Here is an 11971-nt window from a genome sequence, read left to right as displayed (position 1 = left end):
AGCTGTTCTATTTCAGCAGTAAATATTAAAAAGCAATTCATTGGGGCCATATTTTTCATTCTCAAGTGAAATTAGGACTTGTAAAAGTGCTGGTCTGACAGCCTGAGAGCAAAAATCCATTGTAAATAGAATTATTAGAAGTTTTTCCATGATAACCAATTAGCGAGCCCCTACTTGGACCTTAAGAAATCATCAGTGAATTTAGATAATATGTTAATCTCCGGAAACATCTGATTTTTTGTTTTTTTTACTGAAATAGCAAGTGGGAGGCACCATGGAATCATTAAGGTTGGAAAAGACCTCCAAGATCATCGAGTCCAACCGTCAACCCAACACCACCATAACCCACTAAACCATGTCCCTAAGCGCCTCATCGACACATCTTTTAAATATCTCCAGGGATGGTGACTCAACCACTTCCCTGGGCAGCCTGCTCCAATGTTTAACCACTCTTTCAGTAAAGAAATTTTTCCTCATGTCCAAAACATACCTCTTACATGTCCACCACATACCTCTTATTTTAGCATTCTGAACTTTTGTTCATAAATTAAACAGTTGACTTTACCCCAACCACTCCTTTGTAGTAGGTTGCCCCCAGTAAGATTTGTCCCCAGAAATCTCTCTCACAAAGCTATGAGCATGGAAAAGGGGTGAGAGGGTATGGGTAGGGGAAACAATCTGATGTGGTGTTTCCAAATCCCCAGTGTGAAATAATCGGAAGACGTACAAGTATCATATGCAACTTTGCCTGTCAAATTAAAAGTCTCTTGCCTTTTTTTTATTGTCTTGTGATTAATTTCTCACCATCATTAATATGGTCTAAACATAAGAGTTTCTTCTGGCTCTGAGGAAGTTTTGTGGATTCTGGGTGCTTATTTTAATTTGTCTTTCAGGCATATTTTGTACATCTGCAGTACGGTCACTCTCTGTTCTCTGTATGCCAGGGTAATAGCAGTGGAGTGTGGACCACATCTGTTTATGGTCACAACATTGCTTGTGTTTCTGTATTTCCTTGTTCTGCCCTGGGCATGCCTCTTTTACTGTTTCTTGAAACTGAATATTGCCTTTTACTTTTTCATAGATTGATGTGAGTAAGCAAAAACCTATACGTGTTTTTTTTCTCCACTTTCTCTGGACGGGGGTCTCAGGGCATACCTACCGAAAATGTACCACTTAGATGGTAGTATTCTTAAAGCAATACAGTGTACCGATGTGGATGTAATTATCTGATATAAATTTCGCTGGTATGTGGTTACGCTGATATGACTAGTTTGTATAGTGATTATTTCCGTTTTTCTGAGTTTGTTTATGCACATTCTACCTCAGTCAGTGTAGACTTGGTGTCAACAGAAAAGTTTTTTTCTAAAAATGACATAGAAACCATAAGTAATGTAATAATGTAGTTGGTAATGGGTTCATGGCCACTTCATGCACACGTGGGTTTGTTTTGTTGCACCTCAATTTGTGTTTAACAGAAAATTATTTTATTGTTTTGTTTTTTCTTGTGACTGACAGTTCTGTCCTAATACGCTTACAGAGTCTGAAAAATGCAACTCTAATATACAAGAAATTTCAGCCTGCACAAAAAAAATTGTAAAGAATATCTCTGTTCTTAAAAATGTAAGTTCACTTCATTGCAACTTAAGTAAGTTGTAATAAACTGCTGCAGCTCTGGCTAAAATCTCTGATTTATGTAAGCTGCCAAAGGGGGAAAAAAGGACGTACAGTATTTTTTGAAAGGCATGCTTTAATTGCTGTTGTGTTATACAGGAGCAACTCAAGGTTTGATTGCTCCAGAAAGTTTCTTTTTTAGATAGTGGTTTATCGGAAATTCCATACAAAGGAAAGCAGTTAGATTATTTGCATGTGTAGTTCAGTTTAATAGAAAAGTGAAAACTGGAGGAGCTAAAGGGAATTGAAATTACAGTGTCAAGTGACATTTTAAAGGTAATGCAGTAAAGTAGGGTTTGACCCTCTTCAAAAGAAAACGCTCATGAAAAAACAAAGCAGAAAAAACCCCAGATTATTTTCTGTAATTTATAGAGAAGTTTAGACTTTTTTCGCTACAGAAGTTAGTATTGCTGCTGGCCTGACTGGGCTAACTTAATCCTCCCTGCCTCCCCAAACCCTAGAGGTGTGCCTGCAATTTTGCTCTGCTGGGCTTGGTGGTGGACTGTGAGAGCTTGGGTGCACTCCTTATCAAGTGATATATGAATATGGAGTAATACTGGATGTTTTCTAATAAGCAATTTAAAAAGCTGAAAGAAATGTCTAATTACACATTGTAGGACATGATATAATCTCAGAGCATTTAGTAGAGCAGAATGCTTAATTTTGTTGAAATAATATTACTTAATGAGCAGTTTTCCCATAGAGTTATATCTGTGCTTAGGCAGAAAGGAGCTTTATGTTTAAAAAAAAATCTAACAGGACAGGATCAGGAATATCAGAATTAGTCTTATTAGACAGTGGAGTTTTCTTGCATATTTTTTTTTCATTTAAATAAGATAAATGGCCCAATCTCTGTATTTATGTATTTTGTATTTATGGTTTGTGTTAAAACAAAACATGTGTAGTGTGTCAAGAAAGAATAGCATGAAATAATAACTGGGCTTACCCATCCTTGACAACGAGACGTGACGCTATTTAGTTAGAGCAAAAACTGTTTAGTTTAGATCAAAGTCAGTATTCAACAGAGACTAAGTTGCTGGCATCTATTAACAGTCTTCATAGCTCAGTGTATTCGTTTTGAGTGTAGTCTGTTCACAAAAGTCCTAAAAGTATGTGGAGTTTCATGTTCCTTGTCTTTCAAAGACAGCTAAAATAGTTCAGTTAGCTGGAAAATATATCTTTATTTGCTCTAACTATTGTCAATTTATGTGGGGTTTGAAAGTGATTTTATTTCTTTCTGTACAAACATTAGCAATGAAAAAGAGATGCTCTAGAGAGCAACGCAAGCCCCTGGTTAACTGACGTCTGTGCACGCTGACAGGGTTTAACTGAGTCCTCTGTGACACCTGTGAACACTGATTCATCTTTGGAGTTGGATTTCTAAAACTATTTTGTTAATGTCGTAGAAGAGCGAATCGAGTATAATTCATGGTCTTCTGTGACAATAGAGGTAGACTAATTTTGACTTTTTCCTATTTAAAATCAGTTATGTTTATGAACGCAGTTTCTGAAGCTGCTTATGAAAGGTTTTTTCCCTGCATTTATCTGAGATAAAATAGTTCTTTAGTGAAAAAGGTGTTATCTTTGGCTGGACATTCATAGACTCCTACAACCAAATTCCCTATCCTGTTTAAGTCAATAAAAGTTTCGACACTTTGGTAAAGGTAGGATTTAACTATGAACTTTGAGACCATAAAGTTGGACATCTTAATGCTGTGTGATATGATAGTCTATTTTGATCACCAGGAGAGGTCATGATACTAGGCTCTTAGAGTAAAGAGATTTTGCTTTAAAATCTCTGCAAAGCTATGTGAATATAATTTCTTCCAAAATTCTTAGTAAAATTGTGTCAAACAGAACTTGCAGCCTGTTCCATTATTTGGTGCTTGGTCCTACAATACTAGCAAAATTCCTCTAAAAGTTAGTGGATATTTTCACAGTCCTGCTTGGCTAGAATCTTTGTTTTCTTGAGGCTTAAATAATGGATAAGCTACATGTATTTAGTTTTGTGAGGACTTTTGATACAGGCTTAGCAAGATGTTACTAATACACCTGAAGAAATTTGTGGTAAGTGTAAGGGTAGGAGCCAATTGTACAATATGCTTGAGTAGGAAATGATGTTAGCGTGATGTTAGTGAAACGCAAACACAGAGGAAGGTGTTTGTGTTAGAGCTAGAGTGATGCCAAATACAGTGTTGCTACCTCTGCAGTAGGTGGCAAAATGTTGGGATGCAGAGGGCAATAAAGTTGGTCTAGTAAGTTACCTGTCACGTTTGATGCATGTCATATCTTTCTTAGTTTTTCAATCTCTGATTTACTTAATTACTAATTAAAAAATACACAAATTTTACCCATCTTTGACCTAATTTATCATAGTGGGTAATGTTAATTATTGGTGAAAAATTTCAGAATCAGCCATGCATTAGTAAAACTACTACATCATTCGGAGTAATTAGTAGGGCAATTTTGAGTTAGCTTTTGTAAAGGAGCAAGGTTGTAAGTTGGAAATGATACACAGTAGTAAGAAGGTTTCCATAGCACCTTTCTTTGGTTTGATTTGTTATTGACAGGACTTCGGTCTGTGAAATGTCGGGAGACAAAAGGATGACACATAGTACCTTCATTTTCTCTGCTTTGTTTTTAGCTCAGCTCATTAATAGTTGAAAACTGTTACCATATAGCTGTTCAGTGATTCCATTAAATGAGTTAGTGATCTCTTTGTGGGCAAAAATTCATCACTCTGTATGTTGCTCTTATGAACAGGCTTGGCAGAGAGGTGAGGAAGTAATAGACAAGGAAATGGAAGCATATCAGAGCCTCCAAAACTTCTCTTTTGGGGCAAGGACAAGGTGTGTTTATACAGCGCCTTGGAAATGCTTGTTTTGCTTCTGGGTTGTACAGTGATTTCGGCATCCAGAGTTGATAAATCTGAACCTTCCATGAGGGCAGATTGGCCTGGACACATTCACTTGTAAAAGACGTGTACAAGGAGAAGAACCTCTGCTTTAGTTTTGGTCTGTCCCCTCTATGTGATGCTTTATAGTGGTGTGTCTGGGGTCTGTGCATGTTCTTCTGTAGTAACGGCAAAGTAGCTTTCAGTAGACATACCCTGACTTTCCTTCCCTTGCTCCGCAGATCACCCTCTGCATGGCAGGAAAGAGAAAGACACATGGGACGATGGAGTTCCTTTACGCACACCTCTCCAAAGCTTCAGTGCAGCATATTTTCCACAAATGGAGTGACTATGAGGGAAACCTTTCAATTTTCTTTCTCTTTCTCTCTCACAGCCTTAGTAATTAAAGAAGAAAACGAGGGTGCTAAATACACATTTTTGGATGTATGCTGGTTGAGAATGAGGCCTAGAGGGGAAGATGAATAAGGTGGGGAGGGGAGGTTTGAATGTGACTGACAGTGGATTATAATTGCCTACAAGAAGTTATTTTTACCAGATCAAGTCTCCCTCTAACATAAAGTCCTCAACCTAAAGAATTTTAATACTACAGCCTTTAAAATCGCTGTCCAGTTGCAAATCGTACAAGCGTGTCTTGATGAGTAACTACGATCCGATAGAAGGCACCATCTTGGATACAGTGCTAGCATCCTCTAACTTCCATTGTTTGACATCTCCACAGACAATTTACACACAGAATACAATGCCTTCCTATCTTGCTCAATGCTTGCAGGTATTTCTCATTACATTTGCTTATGCACTGTTTTGATTTAATTTAGTGGCAGTATCATTTGATCCTGGTCAATAGTTCAACCCACTTAACTAGCAAGCAGGGGAATAAATGAAACCAATTTTGACTAACTCTCAGTCAAGTGGGTTGTCTAGCAAGCCAAGAGTGTAATAAATAGATTTTTCTGGCTATTTACAGACTCACACACTAGAAAACAGAGAGCCGTGCTTCTCAGTTTCATTACATAATTCAGACAGTGTCACATCCAGATGATGGGATTACACCTGTGTTTTTATTTCAGCCAGAAATGCATTTTTTTTGGCTCCTGCTTTGATGTTTTCCCATAAAAATGAATAGATTGTGCCAGAAAATTGAGGGGGTTTGCTGTGTTGTGTGAAGAAATATTTAAGCATGCATGTATAAGTATATATGTATACACTTACGTACATTTATGTGATCATACCTTTTGCCTCCGGTCATGTTCTGTCTCCTTCACAGTACAGTATACCTGGAATAACTTCATGAGAGCTCGTGGTTGCAGGTCTGGCTTGTTTGTCACTGAGGGGAAGATTTGTCCTAGATTCAATGTAGGTTCAACTTCTGCTATTATTTAAAAATCAAAGAAAATATTTTTAATAAACAAACTTATTTGCATTATTTATGTGTGAGTATTAGCATTTATTTCACAAGTGTGTATATAGATGCATATACAGAGCCACATTTTGTTAAACACGTAAAAAATCATATTAGTTCTCTATGATGAACTGCTGTGGTTTCACTTTGGTGCAATGGATATCAGAATCTGTCCAGGTGGTCTTTCTAAAGTGTTATTCACTGTTCCTGGTACATTGCTGATACGATGATGCCAGCAGAGTCAGTAGCTGAGGGTGGCCCATTTTATTGCCTGTGACTGATTCAGCCAAGGTCATGTCTTGTTGGACCCTGAAGATGTTTGCCTTCTAAGTTGAAGCGCTTTGAATTCCTTTTATGTTCTCTTGTTTCTGAAGGACATAATCGTGTCACTCTTAGTCTAGTCAGAAGGTTAAAGGATCGTTTCTGAGGCCCTGTCATTGGTGGTGCGCAACAGTCAACTCGTGTGTGGTGCTCTTTAACCCTCACTCCTCTGGTAGGACACCCACTTCTGCGCCATGGCTGAACTAGTGGTGCCAGGTCTCATGGCTGTAGAAATGTGACCAGAAAGTCAATCCATGAACAGGCTACCTGTGTAAATAGATTATGTAAATGAAAGATATACTAAAAAACACTTGCATCGTGCCAACACTTATCTTGTTGCTGAACCTTCACTTTCTCTGATGTCAAGTGCAAAACCATCTTGCCCTCATCTCACACTTTTCTAGTCAGTGCCCCACGGCTGAGAAGATGACACCAAACTGTGCTCGGCACAGTTTGTGTTACTGTGTGAACTGCCTCGTCTCTTGTGAATAGGGTGAAAACTCTGTCATTTTGGATCAAATCCTGACTTCAATAAAAGTGCAGAATGGCAAGTTGTTAGTGATTTTTCATGAGGCCAGGACTTCGCCATCAGCTGTGGATAGGACTTGTACTGCTGAAACAGTGCTCCTCGTGACTGTCTCAGCCTATAAATGGAAGCCTCCAGCATGTGAGGTTTGCTCTTCATTGGATATAGTACCACTAGGTGAGAATATTGGAAAAACTGTCTACATGGAAACAGCCTCTGGATACTTCAGGCAGAGAAGATATAAAACAAAAGGCACTCTCAACAGAAGTGATTGTTACATTGCCAGATGGTATAAGGTAATTTGGAAAGAAAGAGTAAAAATACATTATCTACCCCAAGGTGCTTTCATTGTGATTTGAATATAAAATGCATCAAGTCTTAGGTAAAAGTGTTGGAACTGACAGTGGCTTAGAGCTGTGGTTTTAGCTTTTTTTTTTTTTTTTTTTTTTGGTAGTTATAACCCATCTGAGAAAGGAACTTGCTGGATTCCTGAGGGCATCGTAGTTCCAGCAGAGTTTGTGAGCTTGGAGCCTGGACTGTTACCTTACCTGTCCTGTGCGCTTGTTTCCCCAGTGAAATCCCATTATCTGGGTTTGGAACTGCTTGTTAAGATGTGAGAAACTTGCATTTCATCTCAGTTTGTGCATGATGTCATTTTGGTTTTGTTTTTTTTTTTAATGAGGTCTGATACCTCCTTGTTTCAAGTGGCATAATTTCAGAGATTTTTTTTTTCCTGCTTCTGGTATGGTTCAGCATAAAAAAGACACACGAAAACAATATTTACAATAGGTTTGCAAGGTTCTAGTACGATGTTTCATTCTAGTGTAACCTACTTGTCCTATGTATCTAGTCCTCCATCTGAAGCCCAGTAGCACCGGATTGAATTGGCTTATTACTGATAACTGGGTTTCTCTTCGCACTTTCCCATTTTTAGATGTAATTTTGGAAGAGTCTTGCACCTGATGGGTTGAATGGGGGGGAGATGAGCTATTTTCTTTTTTTAAATACTACAAACAAAAAAAGAAGAGGAAAAAGCCCAGATCAACCAAAGCTTATGACATGATTTTAGAATGCATAACCTTGGGCGAAAAAGGCCAGTTATTGGAGTAGTTCTTGAGTAACCTAATTGTTTGATAAGGATCCTTGCCTGTTTAAGTTGTTGGTTGTTGGAAACATTCCATTTCTAAATTTGTGCCTTACTGCATACCCTGAGGTATGTGTACAACCCACTGTAATTGCACGGTTTATTATTTTATTAATGAGAGCTATGATAGTGTGTTGGCTCATGAATTCCCTCCCGTCCAGGTACGGTCTCCTAATTGCACAGGGTTCTGAGATTCCATCGTTTGTTCCGGGGATGGCGATGGAGAGCAAAAGCAAAACCTTCACAAGCATGGTTTAAAGAACTCGGGCCTTGCCCTAGAGCCTGTATTTGGTGTGATATTGCAACCAAAGGCTGGAAAGGTAGGATACCTTTTTAACACACACCTAATGAATAATAATAGAAGCGGCAGAAGTAAATTCTTACTACATAATCCCGAGTACCTGAGACTTTGCCAGCTGGAAGGAGAGGGACGCGCACCTTAATTGGCCTTCCTAACCATAACAGAGCACCCCTCAGTAATTCTTTGATCTGGGTCTCTCCTGCCTGCCTCTTTGCCCGAGTGGCTGGAAGACTCGCACTTCATTTGCTGTAAGGCACACAACAGTGAGCAAGCATCTGGCATGCAACAGCAGCTCCTATTTTTAATGAGCCTCCGGGGTAGCAGGCGTACTAGGGCGCCCATTCCCATGTTCCGGAAACTATTTCTGTGTGCAGATACTAGATTCGTAGTACAAGAGCAGGGAGCAGCATCGGTGGAGGTGTGGTCTGTGGAGGAGTTGGGGAAATCCAGTTTACTGTGTCTGTAACTCTGGAGACAAAACTTTCCCGTAAAAAGCCGTGGCAGAACACCACAACCTCAAGCAACTAGCACTTGCTCCTCAGCGCGGCCCGGCTTTACTGGTGGTACGCTGTAAACCTCTGACCCTGGGCTTGCAAGAGCTGAGGACGTCGTGGCAGCCCGGGTCCCTCCAGCCTGCGGGACGGGCGGACGGCGAGTTCCCACTGAGCGCATCGCAGACTGCCTCCTTACTGTGGTGGCTGGTACGGTTTTCCACAGCTTCTGAAACTGCTCATTACAGCGCTTGGCTCTTCTACAAGGGCTTTTAATAGCTGTAGCCCCTGTGGCTTGCTGCAGCATGGTTTTCTGGTGGAACAGATGGTATATTACGTAGAAAGTTGCTGTATTTTTGTATCACTGATTTTTATTTATTTATTTCGCCGTTGGTCTCTCCCCCCCCCTTTTTGTTTTTAAAGTGGGCATATAGTGTAAGTGCAGAATTTGGAATTGATACTGGATTTGCCTTTGTATTAATCTTTGTATTTCTGTATGTGTGCAGTATTTTACACTGAGTAGTGTGTACTTTCTGAAGTGTTAGTGAACACATTTTTGTCATTTTAATTGAAACTAGTTCAAAATACTTTAAGGGAAAAAAGCCTATGAAAAGATCTTTGAAAGGAAAAGTAAATGTCGTCTTAAACAAGCTTTGTACTCACTGGAGTATAGTTTCGTTTTTAAGTCAGTAGATGTGTTTTCTGTATCTAATCTTTGTTTTTTTAATTGATATCATCTGGTCAATTTGAGTGAAAATGCTATTCCCATAAGAAAAATATTTATTCTAAATATTATTGTTGCCTAGGATCTTGTTGAATTCATGAGATACAGAAGCAGTCAAGCTGATTTAATATTTTTAACATTTTTATAGTGTTTTCTCATTGTTTCCATGAAAGCATTTTCAATACATATTTTAGCAATTGCTTTTGGTTTCTTGAAATTAGGTTACCAATTGTTGAAAACTGCAGGTTCTTAAACATGGGTTTCAGATCTGCTTTGTCTTGATTAGACATTTGAAATAAAACATAAATAACTTGAGCAAGCCCCAAAACAAGGGCTTGCCTTTCCCCCCCAGGTAGTTTCCAGGACTTGATGTGTTTTGTCCAAAGAATCTCTGTAAGTTGTTACTTAGAAAAGATAGTTACAATCACAGGGTTTTGGTTCCACTTAGCCAAATCACTTTCATATATTAACTTTTATTTTTTTATGTGTGTGTATTATTACATATACACACATACATATATATTATTTTATATATATATACACACACACACATACACAAGTGTATGTAGGTACATATGTATACACACACACATATACACTCTCGCACAATATGTCTACGGATGCTTGCACACAGCTGAAATGCAGGGGATCATCCCATTTGAAATGCAAGGTCTGTGTTTTCATCCCAAACCTGATCCTTACCACATAATCGCAGTAGTGTTTTTCTCTTTGCAATGTAGCGTTTTATCCGGTAGCTCCTGAACGGGAGGCTGTGCGTCCTCGTGTCTGGAGACCCCCTGAGGTATGTGGGGGGAGAGACCAGCGCTGATGGCGGAGTCCTCCTGGGGCAGGAGAGCACGGCGCGGGGCAGCCGGGTGCGGTAGATGAGAAGACAGATGATGAGGGATACTTCAGGAATTTCTGATTGCCGCCACTTTAGTGGTGGTTGGATTGTGTCCTTCAGCGGTGGGCAGTCTCTCATGCTGCACCCTGCATACTGCCATATTTAGGCTGGGTTTCAGGTTCACAGTGGAAAAACAAGCCCCCCACTTCTGTTTTCCGCCACATATATTTTGAAGATAAATAGTTACCTGCTATCAGGTGTTTGGCAGCTTGGACCTTGTCATCTTTATTTGTCTTGTTTTCCTCATAAAAGTGGCACAGGGTATTTTAATTATCTGTTTATAGGATTGCTTGAGAGAATTCCCTTAGTGATGAGATAGTTCAACAAAAAATCTCAACAAAAAATCTCAAGATAATGACTTTTCCACTTGCACTTCTCAAACATTCCTTCAAATGGAAGTGGAAGAATTATAAAAACCTTGTACGTAGTTTAAATTCCTGAGTGCTACAATGTAGTGGCTTTGTTCTGAGTATTGCACAGATGGGTTGTAGAGGGTGAAAGTATAACTGAGTTTGTGGGAATCTGTAAAGGTGTGAAATATTTTGTAGGTAGCCAACTTTGTTTAAGAGTTGCTTTCCATGTGTATTTGTACTTACCGCAACCAAACCTCTGTTTTGGAGCGGAGAAGCACTTGTTTCCATCAGCATACCAAGGGCACTGACAGTGAGGCCAGTTCACAGTTTGCATTTGTCCCTTTGCTTTAAGTTTCGAACTTTAAATGAAAAAACCACCACCACAGATACAGCTCTTTTTAAAATATTGGGGTCATATTTGGATACAAAGTATACTGCAGAGAACATAGGGCACTTCCTCACCTCAAGCCATGGTAGAGATGGTTTAATACCATTCTTCAGCTAACAGAACAGTAAGATGTAATCACCTGAAGATTAACTCTCAGGACGTGGATGGGTGTGTGAAAACACTGCTGTTCCTTATTATATTCTCTGCTCTTTAATAGACACTATTGCAACAGGCAGCCACAGATGTATGACAAATGCCTATTGCAATACTGTGCCGGTGCTGAATGGCTGCACAGCCTGGCCACGTGCTGCTGTTGTGCCATGCGGCAATCGTCTCGGTACGGTCAAAAGTACAAATGGTGGGTGCGTTTCTTTCCTTCTCGGATATGGGGCTAAAAATAGTTGACCAAGCTCATTCTGAGTGAGTGCGGTACTTTATGGTCAGATTTCAGAAAATCGAATGGCTCTCTTATGTGTTGTTTAGGATGCTGTGCACAGTGGAAGTGTTCTTACAGTACTTTGAAGGTTTTGTCCCCTTTTTCCTTCTCTCAGGAGAATGTCACTACTTACACCCATCGCTGTGTGTGATGTGGGCCGGATTCTGATCCAGCATTCACATTTTTAAGGGCCAGATTCTGATTGCTTTACTCTGATTGAACTAATCCAAACTGTTTTTGCTGAAGTTAATGCTGCTTTGATTTGATGCAGAGTTAAGATCAGATTTTCTTCCTCAGATTGTGTATTGTGTATTGCAAATCATTGCCAACGCTGAAGACGCATTTGTCTGCTTTTTTTTATATTGAAAAGAGTCCTGATGATTAGTGCCAGACTGGCAG

The 11971-nt window shown here is 39.4% G+C and overlaps 1 protein-coding gene across 1 annotated transcript in view; it reads right to left on the bottom strand.

The window, feature by feature from the left end:
- The window catches only part of AIG1 (androgen-induced 1), a 174438-nt gene extending 163965 nt beyond the window's left edge, over nt 1–10473 (bottom strand). The window contains exon 1 of the mRNA XM_009319150.1: nt 10194–10473. Within this exon, the coding sequence (XP_009317425.1) occupies nt 10194–10473 (280 nt within the window). The remainder of the gene's footprint in view (nt 1–10193) is intronic.
- Between the last annotated feature and the right edge of the window lie 1498 nt (nt 10474–11971).

The sequence above is a fragment of the Pygoscelis adeliae genome, unplaced genomic scaffold (assembly GCF_000699105.1).
Source record: "Pygoscelis adeliae isolate BGI_AS28 unplaced genomic scaffold, ASM69910v1 Scaffold172, whole genome shotgun sequence".
NCBI classification, from domain to species: domain Eukaryota; kingdom Metazoa; phylum Chordata; class Aves; order Sphenisciformes; family Spheniscidae; genus Pygoscelis; species Pygoscelis adeliae.
This window is presented reverse-complemented; position numbering and strand designations above follow the sequence as displayed.